The 26,781-nt window shown below is 36.2% G+C and overlaps 1 protein-coding gene across 2 annotated transcripts; it reads left to right on the top strand.

The window, feature by feature from the left end:
- The first annotated feature begins 10,010 nt into the window (after window positions 1-10,010).
- LOC147848780 (putative mediator of RNA polymerase II transcription subunit 26b) lies at window positions 10,011-14,349 on the top strand. 2 transcript variants are annotated; one of them, XM_087338133.1, is made up of 9 exons: window positions 10,011-11,081; window positions 11,477-11,545; window positions 11,803-11,885; window positions 12,033-12,100; window positions 12,291-12,406; window positions 12,602-12,629; window positions 12,749-13,104; window positions 13,647-13,725; window positions 13,883-14,349. In XM_087338133.1, exons 1-9 carry the CDS (start codon window positions 10,542-10,544, stop codon window positions 14,026-14,028), a joined length of 1,485 nt encoding a protein of 494 aa, XP_087194259.1. In that variant the 5' UTR covers window positions 10,011-10,541; the 3' UTR covers window positions 14,029-14,349. The 2 variants fall into 2 exon arrangements, with proteins under 2 accessions (XP_087194259.1, XP_087194257.1); XM_087338131.1 differs by having other exon boundaries at window positions 13,644-13,725.
- The last annotated feature ends 12,432 nt before the right edge of the window (window positions 14,350-26,781 follow it).

Below are 26,781 nucleotides of genomic sequence, written 5' to 3'. Positions count from 1 at the left end.
ATGATTGTGTGATGACCACCATGTAATGACAAGGCTTAAACTTGTTTAGTATGTGTACAAATGCTAAGGACTTAACCATTAAACCATCTTGTAGTCATAATTATCATATTGTAACATAATCTCATGATGGTAGACCCTAGAACGTTCTAGAACTTCCTAGAAACATTCTAAAACTTTTAATATTCCTGGAACATTGTAGAAAACCCTAGAATTCTCAACAGCCCACTATATAATGAAGTTCGGTCATTCTTGTCGAACCAATTATTTTCAAAGTAAACATATCACTAAGCAGAGGAAAAGAAATTAACAAGGATTTCCCTAGTAGCGACAAGCTCGTTGGGCATAGTTTCTCATTCGATTCAATCTGAAAATTATATATTGGCAATGAGCTTTACAGGGAGAAGCAAATGCTTTATCTCGACATTCATATCTCACTCCTCGTCTTGGTGAGTCAGCCTTTGATAATAAAACATAAGCTCTTTTGGTGTCTACATGATTACACACAACTTAAGTCTCAGTTATCCCATTAGATACAAAAATACTTAAACATCATATCACATGATATTCATTTAGATGATTTTTTTCTCCCTAAAGAGATATGCCTTGGTATTTTTTTTTCAAAACAAATTATCCTTCCATTAGTTATAAAGAAAGGTCATAACGGTTACATCATACAAAGTATTTTCTCCCAAACCCGTCTTGTGTAGACAATGGTTAAGGAAACAAATCTATGTACTCAACATAGAGAAAACAATCCAGCAATTCTAATCTATTCCCTAGACACATTGCAAGGTATTGTCATGGTGTGTCCGTGACAGGTATCCATATCCATAGGCAACAACGAAAGTAGCTCTATTCAGAAACAAACCCTCTCATGTCATAGTTATAAAATCATAAGAAATACTCCTTGGTATTATAAAATCATAAGAAATACAAATTGTGTTGGATAAAGGAGTATACCAACTGACTCCATTGTGCTCACATCATGGCCGCTTTGATGTGTATATACAAGAACTACACATATTTGTCCACCAAATCTCCCTAATTTTTATGGTATATTCCTCGCTAACTACAACTGAGCATGCAATGTAACCTATACCACCAACATTTGTAGCAACAGAGTTCATAAACAAAGTTAGTAGACATTGTTTCCCAAAATGATAGGAACAATATACATTCATATTATGTGATATCCATCTTCCCTAAAAATGTGCATTGAACCCCATAACCTTTTAAAATGCATTTGCTTCCTGAAAATAACATTGGCATTATTCATTCAAATATTTTTGCTCAAGAAATATTAGATCGTATCATCCTGAATGCACTACATCACAACTTTCAGCACAACTTCATATAGATTATAAGACGTTCAAGTGGCATGACGGAAGCTTACACTAGAATGAACTTTTATATGTCCTAGATGAGTCTACTCATCTCAAAATCTTAGAGCTCTGTCACGATACTTATATGGCTAGACATTTCAGGATCCATAAAACATTTAGAATTAGTTACTTGATCATTTTGGTGGCCTCGGATCCGTAATTTTGTGGAAGATTACATCCGTGTATGTGACACTTGTTGTCGGACAAAGATACCTTGCCATTTCCCCTATGGATTGTTGCATCCAATTCCCGAACGACCTTGGCAATCTATTTCCTTATATTTTATTTGCCACTTTCTAAAGGTTTTGATGCTATTCTAACAATAGTTGATCGACTACGAAGATGGCACATTTTATACCATGTATTAAGAGAATTAGTTGCAAAGAAACAACTAATCTTGTTATGAAAGAAGTTTTTTGACATCATGGCTCCCTAGACAACATTATTAGTGACCATGGGTCTCAATTGTGTCTAGGTTTTGGTGGCATATATTGTCGTTACTCCCTATCTCTTGCAAACTCTGTTCTATCATCCACAAATTGATGATAAAACCAAACACACTAATCAAACATTGGAACAATATCTTTGTTGTTTCATTAGCTACCAACAAGATGATTAGACTAATATTTTGCATTTCATTGAGTTTGTATGTAGTAATTCAGTCCATTCCTCTACTAAGGTCACACCCATTTTTCGCATATAGTGGTTATCTTCCTCAATGGTCTTTCTTGGAGCTTCCTAGAGTTTCTATAAATCCAAGTGTGGAAGATCAGTTATCTCAACTGCAACAGTGTCAAGCAGAGGTGTCAAGTCATTTACAATAAGCGATAGCATCCCACAAAAGCATTGTAGATCATCGTTGTTTTTTTAAGAAAGATATACCTTAGTATATTACTTGAGAAATGTACATAGAAAAAACAGAAGGAGACATTTCATCTCACTTCTATTGTGAACACGTTCGTTCACAAGTGGAAGGATCGTGCACAAATGGAAGGATAAGGAATATTCCGTCTGATTTTGGGGCGTTTTTTGCCATTTCACAAAACACCTTGATACCAGTATCACATGTTCTCGAAAACTTGATGAAAAAGCTAAAAATTTCACCATTTGCTAAAACTGGAAAATGTCAAAATTTTGCCAAATACAAAAAGTAACTTTGTGTATTTTAAAGGAAAGATGACAACTAATAATTTTTTAGATCTTAAAGAAAGCAAAAGCAAAAGATTTCAAAACAATCAACTTTTGTATATCATTGAATAAAATGTTGTCTAAATCTGATACATATCGTTGCACAAAATAGCTAATATACAATTATGACTCTTCCTCCTCATTTTCAAATGTACCAACCAAAGCATTGTCTTCATCTAAAACCAGATGGTGTCCCCAAATTATATGCACTAAATCTTGTTCACCTTCAATCTGAGACACCTTCTAGACTTGGTAATTTCTCTTTTATTATTTCTATCGTTGACATCCTTAATCATCCAACTTTTGTCAATGTAAAGTCATACACAATGATTACCATCGATACAATTATTCTAAAAACAGAGATTTTAGTACAATTTAGATTGCAATACAATTCGATACTCAGGTTCAAAGTGTTTTCATCACAATTGGATTCTTAGTATCGAATTCAGGTTCAAAGTTTTTATTTTATTCAATTTTGCTTTTTCAAAAAAGAAAAACTTTAAACCTGAATTCGATATTGATGAAAACATCACAATTCGAAACTTGAATTCGGTACTAAGTACTGAATTGTGAGAAATGATCATTTTGACACTTGTTAAGTCTCAAAAAAGTAGCAAACTTTATATGTTATTTACGACATGTGATACTGGTGTACCAACTTTCTGAAAATTGCCTAAAATCGCAAAGTATAAAAGGAATCTAATAATGTAATGTGTGATCCTTCCACTTCTAAACGCGAACGTGTTTGTGATACAAGGGCTAATACAAACATCTAATCAAATTGATGATATCATATAAGAAACGAGTGGAGCAAAAACTATGAGCTATGCAACAAAAAAGAAGGTATGGCAAAAATGTGCTCTACTAGCAAAGGTGTTATTGGCAACAATGTAGTTTTTTGATAATATGTATTTGTGCAGAGGAAACAGTATTATGTACTATTTGTATATTGCCTTTGGCTTTTTATTAATACCAATGGAGCATATTTTTATGGAAAAAAAAGAAAAAAGAAGGTATGGCATAATTCCACCTCAAACCAAAAGTTGTATTGCAAAATAAGTGAAGTCATTGCCATCGTTTCTTAAAGGCCACTTGACGTTGCCATAGAACATCAGCTGAACCCTACTGATCATCATATTGATCACATAGTGTATGGACAAATAATAGCCAGAATTCAATAAGCATGGTGCGGAAAGGTATGTGAGCATTATTAAAAATGGCATCACATCTCGCTTTCCATATTATCCAAAGAGCTAATGACATAATAATACACCAAATAACCAGATTTCAACATATGTTTCACATTGACGATCATGTATGGTTATTATGTCGACACATGAGAACGAACTTGTGATAAACTCGATTATCAGCAATTAGCACCATTTAGGAACTCATTCAAAATTAGTGAGGCGCCTTTCCGTTGTCGCGGAATCCCGCGCTTGCATGTCGGATCCGGGCGGGACCACCGAGGTCATGGATCAGGAGGGGAGGAGTATCCAGAAGGCCGATTCCTCCAGAACCTGTCGCGTTGCCGGTCGGATCGGTTCCGGATGGTGTTCGGGAACGACCGATCTGGACGATTCCAGATGCGTTCCAAAAGCGACTCAGACTCTTGAAAGAAGAGGGCGCGCTTATTCGCACGACCCTCCTGCCCATATGTAGAAGGGCCTCAAAAGAAGCACGGGCCACGGCCCGGTTAACCACTCCTGCGCGCACACATATATACACCGGTTACGACCGACACCCCTACACCGACTCACTACACGCACCCGCAAGCAAGACCTCTGGGACCTACACTGCCTCCCGGGAACACACACACCCACATACGTACGCGGCGTTCGACGCAACGCCGGCTCCACACAGTCCGAACAACGGCCTCTCGTCGCCAAGCCGCCAGTCGGGAGCACACAGGCTCGCCATCGCGAGTGGGGTCTTGCACGGCAGAGAGGGGTTTTCTACACAAAACCTTCTAGCACACGGGCTCGACCTGAGCAACAACGCGGGACAACAAGGACACCCACATAGAGAGACGCGGGGTGGAGAAGCAACCAAACAAAGAGAAAGAGAGAGAGAAGATAGTCTGCGTACTGTTAGCTGCAACGAACACACGCATTTGCTCACGCACAACAGACAAAACCCTAGTAGGAAACAGAAAAAGAAACAAAAACCTACTTCGAGGGATAGAAAGGAAGAAAGCCATCACAAGAGGAGAAACAATACTATTATGAAGGAACCCACAATGGGGAACCCTTTTACAAGGGACGCTCCCTCCCTTTTATAGAACAAGGAGAGGGATGCGTAACAATGTGGGATAAATCCTGCTTTACATGAGATTCTTTGTCTCGAATTAACTCCTGTTAGGCGCCATAAAGGCGCCCCGATTATCTTACACGTTTATACAAGGGTGAGTGTTCACGCCGCACCCTGCTGATATTCCCAATAGCCCCGGTTTTCTCACTGTGGCCGTGAATCTTCACGACACCGTCTCAATCTCCCTTCCCATATGCGACTTCACCTAGTATTTCATTGTTCCCTTCTCGAACCTTGTGCCACAAATACTATTCCAAATCGTATGATACCACTGCCACCTCCTTTTTTACTGGCTAATGGTCCTGAATATGAAGTTGCAGCGGTTCTCAATTCCAAGATCCTATGCAATAAACTATGTTATTTGGGGGATTGGTTGGGTTATGATCGAATGTGGATAGAACCCTAGAACATTCTGGAACTTCCCGAAACATTCTAGAAAACCCTAGAATGCTCCACAACCCAGTATATTATGAAGCCCTTCACTTTTGTCAAACGTTCGGGTACAACACCAGTGTCGAGTCCTCCAAGTAAGCTCGTTATTGTATCTCTTTATCTTAACACATATTTCTTTTCATCTTTACTCTCCATCTCTATCTATCTATCTATCTACTACTATCTCAACTAATTTCTTGCATTAACGTTCTCTCTTGCTCACTCTATCCACTATTATCTCGTTTATCCCTTTCATCATCACTCTTTCTCTACTGTTATCTCACCTCAATTTTGATAGTATGATTAAAACAATGTTTGGTAGTGAGACCTCTCGTTCTTTCACCCTCACCTCTTTAGATTTCTAAAAGTCTTAGTTCTACTGTTAACTTCCTCTATTCACGGTGTTCTTCCTTTCTTAGTTTAGAGTAGCCCACATGTAAAAAAATTACATTTTCTGAGTATGTCACTATATTGTATGTGTGGGTGAAATATGTTTACACCTCCTCTATGTTTTGTAATGTGAGTATTTAAGATATATATTTGAGGCTTATATGTAGATGCAACTTGGATTGCATGTATGGTTTAATGTTTGTGTTTATTATTGGTTTTTGAGTGTGTTTGGTATGTGGATGCATCTTTGATGGAGTTTATGTTTTAATGTGTATGCTTACGATTGGTACGTTTGGCTTAATACTTCGTGTGTGTGTGTGTGTGTGTGTGTGTGTGTGTTGTGCGCGCGTGCGATCTCTTGTGCATTAGAAGAAGGAATGTATTTGTTTTTATGATTGTGCACACTTACACATGTATGTGCATGTATTTTTATTGGAGGGTTATGTGTGTTAGAATGTGTAAATATGTATGTAGGTGTATTTGTGTTTATGAATATGTGTGTGTGTGTGTGTTGGTTTATTTGTTTGTTCGTATGCACTTGTCCTTATCCTTGCACGAGCACCTTGTTTCAACAAAATGTATGTTGACTTATCACATGCTTCCTTCTCATCAACTTATCGTATTGTATCTCTTATTTTCTCCTTGGCCACCTTCAAATGCTACACCGAACAAGATGAGGGAAATAACAAAGAAAATCATAGTGAAACAGGGTCATAGTTATTGTATGACACAATCTACAATGGGTGAGTTAAAATATTATTTCACAAACAAATAAGCTAAAGATTTGGCTTACACGCCTTTCTTTGATATTGCCTCCAATAAAAATAAATTTATAGGATCACTAAAACTAGTGGATAGGATTTCCACAAGTTACTTTTGGCGTTAAAGTTCAAAATCTTACAAATAAGAAATCTAAGTGGGACATTGAAGTGATCTCTTCCACATTTTAAGACCAATGCAATACACCAAGGCAATTCAATCAACCAAATCACAACAATGATCAAAATATTTCACATAATCAAAATTTTGTTATACATTCCAACAAGTAATTGTATCATGTAAAACATTTGTGTTGGTGGTGTTTGTGAATTCCATTGACTATTGTCGTCAAAGAAAAGCATAGATCACGAGGGGAAATTTCTGCATCGATAAGATATTGTTATATCTTTCTTGCACACACAACATTAATGTAAAAGGACATGTGTAATATTGGAAAATGGTGTGCTCTCTATTTGTGAATGAGGCCTTAAGAAATAAAAGTGCGGTCATCCAATGCTTATGTGTAAAGCACATAGGAAAATGACTAAGAAATTGGTTGGCTCTGTCCACAGTGACCTAGAAAACTAGACAAGGAGGACCACAAAATGCCACACTCATTTCAACAAATGAAAGTTTGTGTATTGTCAAATTGCATAAATGATAACCACAAATAAAAGGAGAAAAGGAAGTATGTGATGGCATGGATTGATTTGTAAGGTTCATCAGAAACTACACCTCAATCACGTGGTTTTGCAAAATCGATAAACAATGACATGGCTATAAATAAATTCTACATGCGAGGATATGTGCGTACATAAAGAAAATTAAAAAGAGGTGAGGAGTAAAGAAATTAATCGATTTTACAAAAATTCCATTATATTTCCAAAAAATCTTGAAAAATGCTCTTGCTTTCATGTTCCCGAACTTGACACGTTTATGGTCATTTGAAGACCAATCACTCTCTACCCATTGAATTAATTGATATGTCCAATAACTTTGTCATAGTAATTGTTCACTCTACTGTTATTTCATGCCATTGTCATGTTATTATGCATTGCCTTATAGATTAGTAAAAACATATTGAGCGTCTCATCAATTAAAAGAAATTTGCAATGGTTTCATCTTAATGGTTAATTATCAACCTCATATAGGACTTAAATCTAAGTGTCAAAACGAATTCAAGAATGTGGCTAATGAGTTTATTCTATTGTCTAATAGGGTTATTTGAGAGAAGACAACCTTTGGACATCACAAATGTTAACCCTCAGTGACCTCTATATAATGCAAATATGTCAAAACATATCCAACCACATCTTACTGCCCAGTGCCCCCCATGAGCCTTAACACTTTTTCAAACTCGCTCATACAAGTTAGGTTTTGAGATAGTATCGGGACTATCATCACGTAAGTATGAATATATACAATGAGAACGTAATAAAGGATTAATATCACTTCTCAAGTGCTCAAAATATATGGTAATTTGTGAGAAGTATGATGACTTATTTGACAAGCACGATAATTTAAGTATTGTACTCAAATATCCTGTAAGAATGGTGAGCACATATGTCCATCCATTATTTTCACAAAGAGGAGTTTTTATTACAAAGTAGGAACCCCCCACCTCAAGACGAGTTATGTCCAAGATGACATGTTTATTTAGTCCAATGGGTCAAATTTGGCCCCGTGGACAATAAAAAATATGTTCTATTCTCTTTATTAGCCATTGAAAGGAACAATTTGTAGAAAATGCACACTTCACATTGGGCATATACGTAGGTTACGGTAGCCGATTAATTTTCTTAGGAAAATAATGTAACCAGCCATAACTAATCTAGACTTTGCTTAATTAACGAGTACATAAATAATATTAAAAACAATAAAAACATTTATAATAACTAGCATGCTAAATTAAATCAACACACATTTCCAATGTAGTATTTGTCACTAGTATATATAGATGTGTCCAGTTGACATCTGGTCAACATACATACTCATTGGGGTCATATACGATGTTTGCCTCCATGGGGTTCAATTCCTGCCCTGTCATTAAGCTTGACCCCATGTATTTGATCATTTTCCTTTCATAATGGTTTTATGACTTGAGGTGAGGTGGTAGAGTTGGGTGATGTAACTTGATTGATTTATTCACATTCTAAGGACATGTGATGCATAACTAGGTGACATGGGATTATATGGCTGACATCAAGATGGCCATTTATTGGCTGTCATTAGCCATAAGTGATTATGACGATGAAGAAAAATGATGTGCACATTGAGAGAGTGCCAACAATTATTGGGAAAGTTGGACATTATATGTGTGATGGTTCTGAACATCAAATGATTTTCACCTATATACGAGATGACAAATATTGAAGCAAGATTTGGGAATCTAAATAATTAGCAGATGGAATCCTTATTAAAGTTTAACCGCATCCACTAGTAAAGATTGCTATAACTATTGGTGCATATTATTGCTACATATACTACCATAAAATGATTGGCTAGCATTCTTTTAGAGCTCTTGTTAATAGTGATCATTCTTAAGGACAATAGAAATTTAAAACTATCTGGATAATATATAAAGTATTAAAACTAATCACCACTCCAACATTTATAGTAAAGAGAAACAATTGCAACCAAATGTGTCTTTAGCCATTGTGACCTACCATACTAAATTGGAACCAAAATAAATATTGGTGTTTTGCTTGCATTTTCATTTTTATCTACCTCTGCCATAGTGTGAAAAGAGCTATTGCATATATATATGTGTGTGTGTGTGTGTAGGACCAATTGTAATCAAATGCTGCCCTAGTCTAGATCTCGAGAGAAACATTGATGAAATATGATTTGCCTTGCATGCAAACATCCTCTACTGCATAACGGAAATACTCTATGTGCATCTCCTACAATGTGAGATGATCCTAAGCGAGGCAAGTTCCCTCGGCACAAACTGGAGCCCGAGAAAACTATGGATCAGATGATTGGTGCGGGTCAACATGTTAATAATCAGTGCCTCAAAAAGGCTCCGTGTAATGTGTCCGCCAAAAGTTCCGAGTGGACGCGAAGACACACGAATTTGATTGGAAGTTTCTTTGGTTTTTGAGGTGTTGAGGCGAGACCGAAATTATACGAGGCCGAGGACAAGGGTTGAAACTTGGGTTGGCTCAAATTTATGATTTCTCTGATGATGCTTTTGGAGTATGTATGTATGTGTGTGTAGTAGTAACAACCAGAGAGAGAGAGAGGAGCAGGGGAAGAGAGAGAGGAACAGGAACAGGGGAAGAGAGAGAGAGAGAGAGAGAGAGAGAGAGAGAGAGAGAGAGAGAGAGGAGCAGGGGAAGAGAGAGAGTATGGATCAGAACCAGATACCTTATACATACATACATATACGTACATATATACGAGGCTCTGTCGCTCTCTCTAGAGAGAAAGGAGAGACCCATTTCTGAAACGAAAAGTAGAAGAAGAAAATCAGTGAAAAATCAGCCTAGTGGGTAGAGAGAGAAACTTTTTTTTTTTGGTGAAAACCTCTCTCTCTCTCTCTCTGTGCCTGCCTGCCTCTGTGTGTGTTTTTTGTTCTTTCCTCTTTCTCTCTATGCCAACAGAAAAGAAACAGAGTTGTGCCCTCCCTTCTTCTGCAATGCATCTCCCCCTCTTTCCCCCCCCCCTCTCTTTGCATAGCGTTGATCATCTCATTGTTTGATGTGTACATCATAAGCCCACTTTAGGGTTTGGTTCGCTAACTCAAGGAAAAAGAGGGGAAAAAGCTAATTGTTTCATAGCTATTCTGCCACTCCACAGAGAAAGAAAGGCGGATAGAGAAGGAAAATAAAGAGATATGTATGCATATAGAAACCTATTATAAGGTTTTATTTGATCCAAGAACATTAGAAACAAAATAAAAGTTCATTGGATCATACTTCCTCTGTTTTTAACAACAAAGAGAGAAAGGAAGGAAGAAAAAGAGAAAGATAGGAAATATGTGTATACCCATGTAAGGACATTTTAGGGTTTGATTTGCTATCCGTGAGAGAGTAGCAGGGATTGATTTACTAACGAAAGCAAGAATTGTACCTTGCAATGGTGAACTGTGACATGGATGAATTGAGGAGTTATCTTATCCAATCAGGTGCCAACATCTGGCAGGTTATCCACTCGGCTATCCACCTGGCGGCTTCTGATTACCCAAAAGAATTCCGGGAACGGAGGGTAGAAATAGCAGAAACTCTGTTCTCGAGGAATCTTTCTAGTATAAGGGATACAAAAAATGATCATAATAGCAATGGTAATGATCATCATCGTCGTCATAGTCATAATATTAATCCAAACCTTATCTTAGAAGAAGGTGAGGTTAGGGATGGTGAAGGAACAGAGGAAGCATTTGATGGTAGTGGTCTTGATCATATTGATCACATTGATGATGACGACGACGACAAAGAAGAAGAAGAAGAAGAAGCAGAAGAAGAAGAAGGAAATGGTGTAGAAAGTGATGGAAAGACCTGTGATGAAGATGGGAAAAGGAATCATCATGGATTCGATGATGAAGCCGAACTTGATGAAGAAACCATGGTCCTCAGAGAGATTGAAATCATTAAGGAAAGCATCAAGGACGTTGATCAAGTATGTTTTATTTCTTTATCTACTCCATGTTTCCTATGTTTTTTCTGTCAATTTTGTTTGCTTTCCCCCTCCGTTTCCTGTTGCTATAAATTTTCTTTCGTTTTTTATTGTTATGTTTTTCTTCATCCATTTTGATGATCTTTTGCTATATTTTTCTTTCACTTTGTTGTGCATTTTGTCAATGGTTTTTTCTTTCTGTTAAAGTTTCTCTTTCCCATGATTTTCTATGAGGCTTTTTAGCTAAATTTGATGTTTTCTCTTCAAAATTTGATGCATCTCGTAATATTAATAGTGTTTTTCTTCAATTTTGATGCCTTTTTTTCCTTATATTTTTCTTTATGTGGATCATTGCTTTTGTTAGTATTATCTATACACTAAATTTTCTTGTTTTGCAGCCAGAGAAAGTCATTCTAGAGTCTTTACAAAGACTCCAATATATGCAGATCACAGTGGAAGCTTTAAAGGTATGAATTAGAGATAAATCTCTTTTCATCGTGATTAAGCTTTATATATGTATAGAAAGAGAGAGAGAGAGAGAGAGAGGCATTAATTTTAAATCTCATATTAATTGTAGTTATCTTTGTTGATGTTCATTAGATAATTTTGTGGTTTAGTCTAACCTCAAATATAAATGTTTCTCAATATAAAAAACAAAAATTTGTCATTGAAATGGCTAAATATCAAATCTATTTACATATATACTGTGCATGCTTTGCAACAGTCAACTGAAATAGGAAAGCACGTGAATGGTCTCCGGAAGCATTCTTCGAGAAAAGTTCGATGCTTAGTGAAGGAGCTTGTAAAGTAAGGATCGCTTGTTCCATGCAAATATTTTTTTAAGGTTCAAATTGCAATCACAGCATTTGTTGAATCTCTTTACAGTCGTCATGGGTTTGATTCTCATTAAGATTCCTCACACATTTTTTGAATTTGGCCTGTTGAATTGAGCAGACACTGGAAAATGCTTGTTGATAAGTGGGTAAATAGTGCCCGAGGTGTGAACATGGACACTGGCACAGGTGACAATGCAATCTTTCTCTCTCTCTCTCTGTCCTCTCTCTTGTGAATCAAGAAGCAAATGGTCCACAAAACAATGCTGTCATTTACAAATTAACTGATTTGGTTAAATTTCATTCTCCCATGATGTTATGTTTTTCTTTTGGAAACCTCATATATCAAAAGAAAAACAAGGATAAGGTTGAATTTCAGAATGTGAAGAATTTGTGGAAAGTCATGATGATGATCATCATGGAATTCCCTCATCTCTGGTTGATGAAGATGCACTGTTGGAAGGTCGAGCATCATCGGGGGTGGATTTGTCCGAGGTACATATAGATTTAGATTTATCCTCATATACATTGATGTTATAGGGAATAGAAATATAAAAATTGGAAACTGATTCATAGCTTTAGTTCGATAATGATTTATACCTCAAAATAGGGTGATTTTTTTGTATCTGAAGTTTTTTGACCCAAGGTCTTATAAGTGATGAAATTTCTGATTTGGATGTTTATTTGCAGCTTTTTAGCTTCATTGAAGGTGGAGGAGGTAAGCATTTCAGTGCAAACTTCTCACCTTTTTACTCATCAAGATCTCATTAGATATATTTGAGTATTTTTTATACCGCAATAAAATAAACAAGGTCAAACCTTCTTATTGTTTATCAGGTGGGCGAACGAAGCATAACATGACCTTGAACTCCAATGACCCTTCGGTTAAAGACAATCTTGACTACTTTTCACAATCACAGTCACAATCGCAATCGGGGAGTATACAAATACCAGAGGAGAGAGGGAGCGCCACCCGCCGTGACCCACCCATTGCCATGTCTGCCTTGAAAGGGAAAACGAGTAAAGTGGACAACAGTCATACCTCAAAGTCTATTCCCGGGAATGATAGACCTTTGAAGGGTGTCTCAGCTTCTGTTGTTGTTAGGACATCAAAATCAATCCATGATTCAGGGAGGAAAATCATATTAGATCCTCAACCACATGTTGACATTGCTCAGAAATCTTCAGCTGTGGTAATTTCTTTATGGGCAATACAAATCGTTTTTCATATTGATTAGAATGCTCTTGAGTTTTCAATAATTGCCAAATACTCCTCTATTGTTGTAAATTCTTTACTACCCCAATTATCTATATAGGGGTATTCTCGTCACCCGTCTTTTTTATTTTCAAGCTTTGGACTTTGGCTATATAATGCTATGTTGTTTATCAATGATGTCCGTAGGAAAGTGTGCTTTAGAATATGGCATCATTCATACTTGGTGACATTATGATGCTATGTTTTATTGATGGCAGATGCAATTTCCATTTCCGAAATTGATTTTGTTTTCACATGTATAGCCATGTTAATCTGTAAACCCACAAGATTATTGGATGAATTTTGTTTGTTCCCCTCCGTGCCTCGCGATTTGGCTATATTATGTATTGTTTCATCATTGATGTTTATTTCCAAAACTGTTGGGATATATATAAATATACACCAATCCATTAATGCAAACAATTAATCAGGATGCCTATTTTCGTTTTGCTGAAGATTCAAGTGCTTTCTGTGCAGAAGACTGATAAGTGCTTGGTCGATCAGAAGCTCGAGAATGCAAAGAGGAAACTTCATCAAGGGTATCAACAAGCAGAAAATGGTGAGCATTTTTCTTGCTATTTTGCTTCGTCTAATTTGTGTTTCTCTTTTCTAAGAAACAGCTTCAGCAAGTTTTTGTTTTTGTGTCATGCATTTCAGTTATATGGTTTTTTCCTGTTGGTCTGGTTCCTAACATGAATGTCTGTGGGCAATGTCAGCAAAAAAGCAACGTGTCGTGCAAGTCCTCGATATTCCAGACCTCCCGAAGACCGCGGTGCAAGTCGTGCGGGGCAAACCCAATCCACCCACTGTACAAAAGTCAACTGGCGGACACTGGACTCAAAATAGGAAGTACAGCAATTGATTTTTAAATTATTATCCGAGAGAAAAAAAAGCTCGGAAATGGTTGTTTTGCATTATTGGCTGTTTTTTGTAGATGATTGTAGAAAAAAGAAAAAGAAAAAGAATCCATTATTTACTTCATAAGCCTAGATATGTCTCTCATTAAAGGTTGCGAGATGTCCGAAACTATTCTAAATAAAGTTTAGGACATGCTTTTTTCCAATGGATTTTGAGACGTAAATACCCCGCTAAAGCAGTTGATTGAGGAACAAAATATGTATATAAGTAGTTTTATTTTCTTGAACCTCTTTAATATATGAGAAGAAAACATCAATTCTGGACAGTGCTCTCTTGGTCAATGAATTTTTTCCTATACGATTATTAGCTGAGGCTTTTTTATGGGGTGGATAATTTTGGAAGGTTAATATATGTCACAGATGATGTGTAACGAAATTTACAACAATTACAAATGTTTTCATTGATTCAAAACATATTGCATCATAATTAGTTGTACATGTAGGAAACAGTTCAAATGTTTGTGGGATTAGATATATGTGAAAGAGCAAACAGGCATGTTGCTCAGATGCACATTTCTTATGGTATCTGGATTCATGAATCAGAGCTCACATGAAAACTAGTAAATTATGATTCATATTTATATGGATACTAAATGTTTTAGCTAAGTACTTCAAATTATCAAAATAAATAAATGGAAGCATTTATTGGCGGAGAATTTGGCTCCAATCTAATTCTAGGCTACCATGTGTTGCCAAAGTTGCTTGCTCAAGTATATTGATCTAGTGGCTGTTTTTTAAAAGTTTTATGTGACAAACAATGGTATATAAAATGCATATTAACATGCTCAATCCCATCTCTAGACCACACACACGTGTGAAGACTCGATTCAAACTATTGCTACTTTTGATGTTGGTATTCATGGGCTCTTCTTTTTATAATGAAATGAAAATCTTCCAACTATTTCATTGCATGTGAAAGAACATTTCCTATACCATAATTATACCATAATGCATTGTTGTTCTCCATACTGTAGTAGCATATTTATAATATGTTATTATGGTATATTTCTTGCTCTTCCTCTTTATGTTCTTGTTGAGAAGAGACACATAGGCATTGTTTCCAATTCATACATAAGAGTTGTAAAACAAAAGCTTCACAATATCTGTTATGTTCTTTAGTGTAGTATTGAGAATGCAAATGTTACTTAATTTTGCTAGCCATGAAAGGATAAGATAACCCGTTCCTTCCATAATGCAATGAGCCATGTGTGTAGTAGTTCGGTTATACTAGACTTGTGTGAACGATGGTGGACTACCATATTCTTTCTACTTACACAACCATCAAAATTACTTGTGTGAAGTTTCTTCATTTTGCTTCTAATCTCATTTATCAACCAACTTAGATCATTGAGTGAATGTGCCAATATTCAGTCCTCACTAGATTTAGAGGACCTAACCTCTCTTTAAATGAAGGCAATGCTTTTCTTGTTGTCTACAATTGAAACAAAATGGTAGACCCTCTTCTATTTTTTTTGTTTGCATCACATGTTTTCTCATAATGGTTGCATTTACAATATCCATATCTTTCGAAAACATCATTCTTGCCACAATAACAATACTCCACCTCGAGTTTCATTGTGTGTGGAACCTCAAACAAAAGATGGATAGGTAAGCAAGGACCTCCATTAGGAGGAACATGATGTGTATGAATATTTTTTGGTTAAGAAATATAACTCATAGTAATTCATTGTTGATGAGAATAGACCATACCATAGGAATAGACCGGCGTGATAAATAATTTGGTGAAGAAATATGTCACTCACAGGAATTCATCGTGGATAAGTGTAGACCATATCGCCCCCAGAATAATTTTAAAGAGAACTTCTGAAATACGTGGCACAAATGATAAGATTGAAGGTTAAATGTTATTATTAGTATAAAGGAATGAGCATTATTATTTGAAAAGCATGAAAATTCGGTAATATTTCCATCACTTGATCCAATGCAACATATGGGACTTGGATCCATAAAAAAAACACTTTGTTCTCCGCTTCTTTCATTCATTTGCTACAACAAGAACCTATTCATCACTACATGGTTCAAAGTTGTTGGAAGGGAAATTGCATAGGGACTTGTTACCTCTACCATACCAAGACTGTAGTGTATGATGATTGAAATTTCATGAATCAAAATGTATTTGTGTGCGCTACAAAATAAGGATCCATGATAAGTAGTTGGACATATGGTTATTGTAAAAATCCTAGTAATAATCAAGGCAAGGTGAAACCTTCACTTGCTCTATCCCTAAGGCAAAAATGATTCCATGTGCAGTATCATTTTTGGTTATATTTGATGGTTTATGAAAACAGTAACTAAGGTATTGTCATTTGGCCTTCGTGTGAACCTGATTAACTAATGAATTAGATCATAGCGTAAGAATGTTTTAGATTGACAATAAGTTTAATCTGCATGTTTGTGATAATATAACCATTGTCAATCATTCTTGGGGCCGTGAAGACACATAACCATAATCTTGTTAGTGGGAGAAGATGAAAAATAATAGAATCTTTATTAAAAAATTGTTTTGAAATGGATAAGACATATCTTTTCAAGATAAACTTAGATGTTGTTGTTTCCAAGTAAAATATTGTTGGTGCTTCTTTTTGGTGAGGCAATTAAGTATTGGACAAGATATTGATACGCTTTTCCATTTGTTGTTTTTATATGTCTTTGAAAAGTTGATTAATTGTGGTACAAGATAAAGGATGCACTTTCCCATTTGTTGTTTTATACATACTTGAAAAGTTGATACCTCAAAACATGAGATTGAAACCATGCACGGATAAAATCAAATTGGAGAGACATTGATGACAATGTTAGATGGAGAGCTCATTGACCTTTTTTTTACGATCAATGAAAATACTTACTAGCATGGTGTTGTTCAATAGGCATTGATTTCCAAAGGTAACACCTTTAAGAATTTAACATACATTTTATAAGTCTTGTTTGGGAGAATTTGTGACAACCTTTGTTATTGCTAAAAGTATACATAAATGAACACCTAATATGCTTCAACTATAAGGATGCACAAGGTAATGACACATCTAAATTTTAAATGGGTTTCATGTGAGTGAAGATTTTGTTACACTAGTGTCTTTCGTAAAGAAAATTGATTAGGACAATCTCCCCAACACCATTTTGTATCACAACACATTGTCTATGTACTTATCCACCTCATATGGTTTAGAAAGTCTTTTGAGGTATACAACTTCAAAAGGCATTCAAGCTTTTCTCGAGAGTATGTACTTGTGTACCATGCAACAACAATGGTTTAGAGACTTGTTTTTGTCAATTTGTTGTTCTTCTTTGACACATCACAAGTATGTACCAATGTGATCATATATGAGAAGAGGATGTGAATTACTATTATCTAATTCACTTTTATTTACACATGAATGTGAATCACAAAGGTTGACGAAGAACAAGTCATGTTAAAGGACATAGGGCAAATGTATAATAGCGTCATCATTCCTCTTAAGAGATAAACAACCTTCAACTGGAAACAAGTGATGTACAACTATTGTTTCCTAACTCTTGTAAAAAAACTAACCTTAAAAGGAAAGATGAGACCTGCATCCAAGTGGTATAAAAATTTGTGATAAAGTACAAGTAAATAAACAAAGATAAGAATGATAAAGTAATGAAGAACACATGACTTATGTGACTAAAAAAAAATTAGTTTTCCTCCGCAAGTTGCCATTAATCAACATTTACCTACTTTTAAACGCTCAAGGTAACAAGTAGAACGGGCTAGAAGTATATTGCAACGTTTCTTAAAAACAATGAACATGTGAAGTCAATATCCTTATTATTTCAAAGTTTCCCAAAGTTTATGCTTGCTATGATGTCCTTGTAGAGAGAGATCCATATGATTGTGCTCAATATACCACTCCAAATTCACCTTCTCAACACGGAATAATTTCTCATGTAAACCAAAACTATATATGGATAAGCTAGGTGTGCCTTTGGGACACCATACTCATTGTGATAGCAATGCAATAAACTATCCCATGTTATGCACGTTGGTGCCAACTCATTTAGAATCCCAATTTCTTCTAAGTGCTTCAAACCCTACATAGCACACCACCTTTTACTCCACTTTTGCTTAGGACATTGGGACACCTAATTGCTTCTTTCTAGTCCAATGAAAATATTCCAAACATTGGGGAAAAAAATAAAAAGTAGACATTTCCTATAGATATCTAGCCCCTATTTAGAATCACACTATCTTACCATTGAAACTCAATTCCAAATCTAAATTGTACACTTGAAGTACTTCAATATTTGCATCTTGCAAATGACTTTTTCTAAACTCTCTTACAATATAAACAATGTTTATCTTGTCATGGACATTTATGAGAGACTCTAGACCAAAGCCTGATATTGGTATGCTTTCCCAATCTTGGATTCCTAATGTTTGTCAACTTCAAGTTGGCTTTGGCTTCCATCCATGTGAAAGGAAATTTACATCCCAAATTATTTAGAACTAAGTGAGCAACAAACATCGCCTTGTTCCTTTGATACACCTCTAGCCCCATACAGAAGTGTGACAAAGTGGAATCTATTAACTTGAATGTGGAACTTGGGTTTTCTTAGTGAGATGAAGATTGACTTTATTGTTGCTTGTGTTGCCCATATTGTCCACGCACAGGCTTACAACACAAGGATCACTACATATATGCTTACATTCACTTTTAAAGAGGGTTGCATTAATTGTAAACCTCTTGAATCTCTCTTCTATGAGGAATACAATCATACGCTTGCACTAAACCATGAGTACTTACTTCAACTCGTATAGAGATTTTCGCAATATAAAGCCCTTAATTATTGAATCACATAATTAAGAACTTGATATTTTCTCCATGAATAACTCCTACTTGAGGTAGCCATATAGGAACACAAGCTTCACATCCATCTAGTATTTTGGTTAGTTTTGCATCTTGCACACTTCCAAGGACCAAGGCCATTTAGTCAACATTGATTCTTTGCATTAGAGTAAATGTTTCAAAAATTCTTGGTACTTCATATAGATGTACCTTTTTTAGGTTACACTAGCTTTGTCGCCTTAAACAAAAAACCTTCTAATTCAAACCCCATAGTCATTCCACCTAAGGTTCCTTTTTGTCTCATCCAAAGAGAGCTCAACTCCTTATATTCATCACGAGAGCAAATTTGACATTTTGATCCATCACACGCTTTCAATGTGTTTTCCCCTCAATTCTTCTTGACCTTCCAAACCGTCTATTTGAGCTACATTCCTCATCTAGTGTTAGGGTGCTAATCCACCCATTAAGAAAGTGTCATCCCATCTTGTGCTAAATTGATCAAATATTCTTTTTTGTAGCAATATTTGGATTTCAGCTCTTGTAAATGTTTTGTGATTTGATAGTTCACAATATATCCTACTTTTGGTGTCACAAAATTTCTACCCAAGGTATATATGCACATTTATAGAATCTCATACCATCTTCTTTCAAGTAACATCATAGAGCCCATGGGGCTGAGACTTTGGGCTATATCCAATAAAGATGTATACATTGCTCTTAACATCTAGCTTTGCCCTACACACGCCAGGCATGTGCACATAGAATACATTATCAAATGTCTTCAAATGCACGGGAAAAGTTTTCTTACCTTAATATGCCTCCATTGCATCATCTTTTCAATTGTTGATGTAAAATTTTGAGATGACGATTGTGGTGTTAATCACCTCAACCCAGTAGGAATCTTGCAATCCATATCTTTTCAACACACATTGGCAATCTCTCCAATTATCTGGTTTCGATGTTCCTTTAATATATGTTGTGGTGTATGCAAAGTCATCACCTACCTCCAATTTCCTTCTAACACTAAATATTCCTCAAATTGATTTGAAAGGAACTCCTTCGAACATGCATATTGTACATTCCAACCAACACGGCATACTTTCAATTTCTTCTCATTCTAAATATTCTTAAATGATTTAATTCTAGATAAAAAGTTTTACATTTTATTCCTTATGTATTGGGTCTCACACGATCCTCACATTGAGTGGGCCACTTGACTTGAGCACTTCTCATAATTTGTTACATATTAGCATACTAGTTTTGTGTTTTAGCTTTCCTTTTGCTTGCAGTTTCTGTTCCTTGTTCTCTCTCTCTCTCTCTCTCTCTCTCTCTATACAAGTGCGCACACACACACACACAAGACAACGTAAGCTGGATAACACCATATCCATTGTATTGTTAAGACATACAACTCCATTTAGCATATGGATCATGCGCTTAATGAGTATGTTCTCAAAGTACGCCATGGGAAATAATTCAATATGGATCACATAGTTTAATGACTACATATGTTTTCAAAGCAACCCAACATACTTCTCTCTCTCTCTCTCGTTTGGTGAAAGCACACAATTATATTATATTAATTGTATGTAACTTGGTCTTACAACTTCTTCTTCTTCTTTTTTCCAAAAAAATACTGCTTCGCATTAGTTAGCAAACAAAATTACATCATAGAACTCTCAAAATTCCTCTCAATAGCCCTCACTCTGGCCTTCCCACCAAAGTGGACATAGTCCCCACCTCATTTTCAACAAACGTATCCAAACAACTCCAATAACCTAGTTATTTGTACCATAACTATACAAATTTACAGCACCTAGACGTTGTTGGAAACTATTGGGGGAAACAACCATCGGGGTGCTTGGTAGTGCCATTGAGGCCCTGATGATGATCTGCCGACCATAGGAGAATTACCCCATTTCAGCAAGAACTTTGATCGAGATCTTTCAGCTGCATCAGATTCCCCCTTAATCGAGTTGTATCGTCCTTGCAGCCAAGAGACCAACTCAAACCAGATATTTATTAATACCTCACCATTAGGGATCTTTTGTTGTTGAAAAACAAACTTACAGCGGTTGGTCCAAATGTGCTAGACCGATAAACAAGCCACCATCCTCCATATCTCTTCAAAATGTTCTGAGTTAGTGCCAGGTCGAACTCCAACCCGTTGAAACACCTTACCACCTTGCACTATAAATCCATGTCCGTGAGGGTTTAACTGTTCAGCCCAACCTTCCCCTGTTAACTTCAGCCCCTGTACGGACCCCCATACAACTCTCCCATTCACGCCGCATGCTGCCACTATTCGAAGACTTCTACCCCAAATGTTAATAGCCTCGTTACAATTCCAAAAACAATGAGGAATTGATTCCAAAGGGTGACCGCAAATTTTGCATCCAGCCTCACCACCACGACACCTAAGCCACTCCCCCACTGGTACAGCTTTGTGACTAAGAAGCCACAACCAAATCTTTATTTTTTCTGGCATATCGAATGCCCATAGCCTCCTCCAAAACGACAATGGCCAGTGGTGGGGCAACCTAATGGCCATCTAATGAGTATCGATGGTGGGGCAACCTAAGTGCTTTGGCAGACAATGGCCAGTGGTTGGCAATACGAGTGGCAATGCTAGAAGGTAAGAAGTGGCAAGTAAACCTGGACCCAGGGAAGCTGCAATCTGATTGTAAGCTTTGGATAGTTGACAACAAGCCCATATGTGATCTGGATTGGGATCCACTAGAGGTGTGGTGGCAGAAACCGGGAACGGACAAACTTGAACGGTTTTTCGAGTACACTACCAAGCTAGGAAGGCAAATCATTGGATCTAAATCAATGGGTGTTGCCCTAACTCGCAATAGCTGGAAGGATAAAGGCATTTCTGATGGCTGGTTGAAGTCGTTTTGGTCTTACAACTTCTTAGTCTTCTCTACCTATTTAGGCAAAGGGATATGCTCTAAAACCATTAGAAAACTTGAATATGCACTTGAGTAAATGATCCCCACATACTCTAACATTCAAAAATTCCACATGATAATGCCTTTCAACTTCTTCACATAGGCTTTCACCCCATGTCTACCATCGATCATGAAAGCATTGCGCATATTCCAATTGTGTTGTAGTTCCCAATATCGTATATTTAGAACAAGATCTCCAACTCATCATTGAACCATTTTGAATGTATTGAACAGAAACCCATTGTTAAGATCTCAATAACAACATGATAAAACCTGCTAAATCTCTGACGAGTACTTACAAATGATATGTGCTAAAGGTCATTCAATGAACCTTTGTGTATTGTCCTCTAATGGAATGCTACAAAAGAAGGATGTATCTTAACTTAGTCCTTATCGCCTTGTCCACCAATCATGACTCTCCATATGAATACCTTTGCACGAAATGACAATGAGAATACTGACCGTGTTGCAATATTTGCTACCACCTTATATTTTACTTACATTCCACTCCCTTTTAGCTTTAGGTGATTGCCAAGAAAATGATGTCATTGCATGATAATGCAATATATTTGTAGTCACCTATAACAAGTGTATACCATCCCTTTAATTATCAATCCATCCAAAGGACACCATTTGTTTTCATTGGAAAAGATCCATGCAACAATAGTATATTGTAATTTCTCCCAAACAAATCCATAATTGGGGGGAATACATAACCATAATTTAGCATCATCAAATTTTGACAACCTTGAGTCTCGTTATCAACCACGTCCCCCAATTCTACAACCCTCTGTCATGAAGACAACATTTTGGCTTATCAAGAATCGAACCCACGACTTCTTGGTCTATATGTTGAACCCTTAACCATTGAAATAACATATATGTCATGTGATTATAATAATTATATTTTTAGTTATTACGACATATTAGAATATTCTAGAACATTCTAGATTATTCTAGAATATCCTTTAATATTTCATGTTTATATTTCTTATCATAAAAATCTAAAATATTCTAGAACATTCTAGAATACTCCATAAGGATCTATAAATAAGTGTCCACACATTCATTTCAACTCATTCGGTTCAACACCAATCTTTAGCTCTTAGCCTACTCATTGCAATCTTGTTTCATCATAATATAATCTCATTTCTATTTCAAGTCTTATCTCTCTCACGCACACACACACACCCTCTCTCTTTCGTTATCGCTCTCACTCTCACTCTATCTCCTACCCACGTGTCTCGACACCCTTAATTGAAATAAACAATTAAATTGAGATCTTAGCTTTTGTTTTATGTGACAATGCAACAAATGAGAGAAACGAGCAACACATTTTGTAATAAATTACAAAGTTCTCGATTGCTTGATGGCACCCGCTGAAAAGAATATAACACATATTGCTATAACCTTACATATTGTTGAGCACATATAGAATGTTGAATCTTTAGAGGAATACATCCATTGAGCAATGACCACCACAATGTTTGAATCTTAGTTTTCCCATGCACCAATCTTTCATGCTCAATAAAATATTGCATCATAGATATCCATGGTTGATGTTGTTTATACATATCTCATAATAATGCAAATCTATGGACCATGAAGTGCATTTCCAAACTCAATATTGCAACATTACCTAACCATTTAGGAGTAACCAAATGATCTCATGAAATTATGCTTTCTCTCTCTCTCTCTCTTTTCTCGTAATTACCTTACCCTAGTGGTAAGTTGGTAACACTACAAGCACTGCGTCATGGGTTCTAAACCCAATTCCCTCGCCTCTTTATTATATACTTCATATACTCTTATTTCTCTAGATGCCATTGTGGAATGTAGGGGTTGAACCCATGACCATCTGGTCTCCATTGGGCAACCTTACCAACTAAGACATCTCTCTCTCTCTCTCTCTCTCTCTCTCTCTCTCTCTCTCTCTCTCTCTCTCTCTCTTTTTTTAGCTTTACCCTAGTGGTAAGTCGATAACACTACAAGCATTGTGTCTTGGGTTCGAAACCCAAATTCAAACCCATGACCACTTGGTCTCTATTGGGCAACCTTACCAACTGAGCTACATCAATCTGGGCTCTCTCTCTCTCTCTCTCTCTCTCTCTCTCTCCTTATGGTCTTTCAGAACTTATAAATTCTTCCTTTGGTTCCATTCATTACAATCATAAATTGACCCATTTGTGATATTCATGAAATTTTGGCATTCGTGATATTCGTAATATTCAAGAATGAATAAATACCCCAAGAATATTATAAAACCATTCATTTTAAATTTATATAATAAAAATGATTTAATTCACTAAAAATAATAATTCCCTAAAACATTAATTAAATCATTAAGACAATAATTAATTTACTAATACATTAATAATTAATCAATTTACTAATAATGAATTAATTTATTGATACTTTAATCAATTTGCTAATACATTACTTAATTAATTAAAAATTAAATTAACTCATTGAAAAATATTAATAATCAATTAATACATTAATAATTAATTAATTCGGGTTTCGACTAAACTTAGGGTTTCAATGAAACCCTGAGTTTGCAGCCAAGAACAGGATGTAGGATTTACATAGAGCATGAGAGGGAGGCGAGGATGCAAACCGAAAAGAACAAATATGATCGAAATTAGGGTTTTAGCCGAAACCCTATTTTAATGGCTGAGAACAGGATGCAGAAGGAGGCGAGGGTGTAAGCACGCATAGGGAACAAGGTGAGGCTCCTTGCTTGCTGCTCGTTGTTCACTTCCTTGCACAGTTTTTTTTTCCAAACAAAACAAGTTTTTTTTCAAAAAAGAAGAAGAAAATGAATACATTTACATGTATTCGTATTCCCCACGAATGCGAATATGTCAATCTATGATTCCAATCAATGTGCATCATTTTATCTATTTTTATGGGACAATAGGAAAGTATAGGCAACATATTGCCTTGGGTTATATGGCCCTTTGTTTGAAGGCTCTTTGTGTGAGTTGCACATATAACACTTTAGACACTATTTATTTATTTATTTTCCAAAAACAAAACTCCTTCCATTAGTTATAACTTATAACTTTAGACATTATTTAATGTTTCCAACACTAAACATATCAATAATAATATTGTTTTATGTATTTATTATCCTCACAGATGGATTCGAAAGACAATGATTAGCCTTTCATCCAACAATGGTCGTCGTCTCCCTTTCTTGAGTCAGTGGGGCCTCCACATATGATGGAACTATCGCGTCCCCACTGGGATTTGTATATATGATTCCCATCTGTAAAATTTTATAACTAAATTACTAATGGAAGGAGTTTTTTTTTGAAAATAAATAAATTGTTTTTTATCAAGGTGTCAATAACAACATTGTCATGCTAATCATAAATCAAAAACCTTTCAACCCTCTCGATATCTTGAAAGGGTATCTCTTACTCCTTATAAGTTAGTAATGATTTACTTTGTTTTCTCCCTTTTAATAAAGAAGCTCCGACCTTTTCTTTGTTGACCACTATCAGCTTTTAATTTTGATGGGAGATTCATTGCATATTGTCTCTCTGGAGACAACATCTAAGTCCTTTGAAATGGAAACAAAGCTTTGTCCAATATGTCATCTTCAACAATGGTTAAAATAGCAGTTGACTTTGTATTCATTTAAATCAGGCTTGAAAATATATAGCACAACTTGTACGACTTTCTCACATGTGAGGATAAAACTTGATATCATGAAGAATGAAGTAATTTGTGATATTAAATATGGCATTGATGTAAACTTATTTCTTTACAAAGGAGTTCAACAATATAAATTTATTAAAGGTATCAAAGAACAAATGTAGGATTTTTAGATTTCCATCATTCCATCCACATGGTCATAACGTTTTAAACCAACATTGTGAATGTGCATGGTTATATATTATGACATTGCTATGAGATTTTAATTCGCTTTGCATTACACATTTGATTTTTGGCTAAAGACTGTATCCTCATTTTGTATAATTTTGTTGTTCGATTTGTTCAACTTGAGTTGGCATCTAATTCTTCTTATAACATTACGAATTACACATTGTTGTCTCAAATCTCAATGCTAAACCAATATAAAAATACCGTCTATTTTTAACTACTTGATCCTTTTCAAGTATCAAAGATTAAGGTAAGGAACATTCTCTCAAATCGTGTTATCGAGGAGATAGAATTAATGGGGGAATTCCTATATAAAGCCTCGTAGATATAAACTTGTGCATCTTAAAACATCCTATAAATATGCAATAACATGTGAATGGGGTCCACCCATAAAATGAAGTGGGTGGAAACCCATTTCTTACGCATGACAGGTGAATCGACACGTATGAATCGGCAATGGTTTGGCTCAAGCTTGAACTGAACCGTTAAAACCGTTTCCAAACGGTTTGGCGGTTTGGTTTGGTTCAATTTAGGCTTGAGCTTCCTTAACCGGTATGAGCTCGGTTTGGGATGGCTGAAACCGAACTGAACCGATTAAGGCTTAATCGGCTTGGCTAAACCAATTAAGTTTGGAAACTCCCAAACTAGTTAAGGCTTAACAGTTAAGTTGAAACAGAACGGTTTGCTGATTCCTATCAATGACACATACAATTCCCATCAAACGAGGTGCAAGTTTCCAAGGCTAATGATGCAACACGACCGAGCGGGGCCACCTATGGTGTCCAAGAAGCCCGGACATTGCTGGCGTCCGAGAAGCCTGGACATTGTGTGTGTCCGAGAAGCCCGGGCATTGCGTGTTCTTGTGTGTCCGAGAGCCCTTTCAAGACAGTTTTGCCTGCCACGTGGCGAAGAGAGAGGCCGTGACACGTGGAGAACTGGCTGTTGGCCCAACCGCAGAATAATCGAGAAACCCTAAACCCCAATACATTCTTTCTACGCTTCTTCTCTGCGCTTCTGCGACAAACCC

This window comes from Azolla caroliniana, unplaced genomic scaffold (genome assembly GCF_043228905.1).
Source record: "Azolla caroliniana isolate FFs.n. ecotype wild unplaced genomic scaffold, voAzoCaro1.0.p SCAF_227, whole genome shotgun sequence".
Classification (NCBI taxonomy): domain Eukaryota; kingdom Viridiplantae; phylum Streptophyta; class Polypodiopsida; order Salviniales; family Salviniaceae; genus Azolla; species Azolla caroliniana.
The sequence above is the reverse complement of the archived record's forward strand: the minus strand, read 5'-3'. Positions and strand labels throughout refer to the sequence as shown.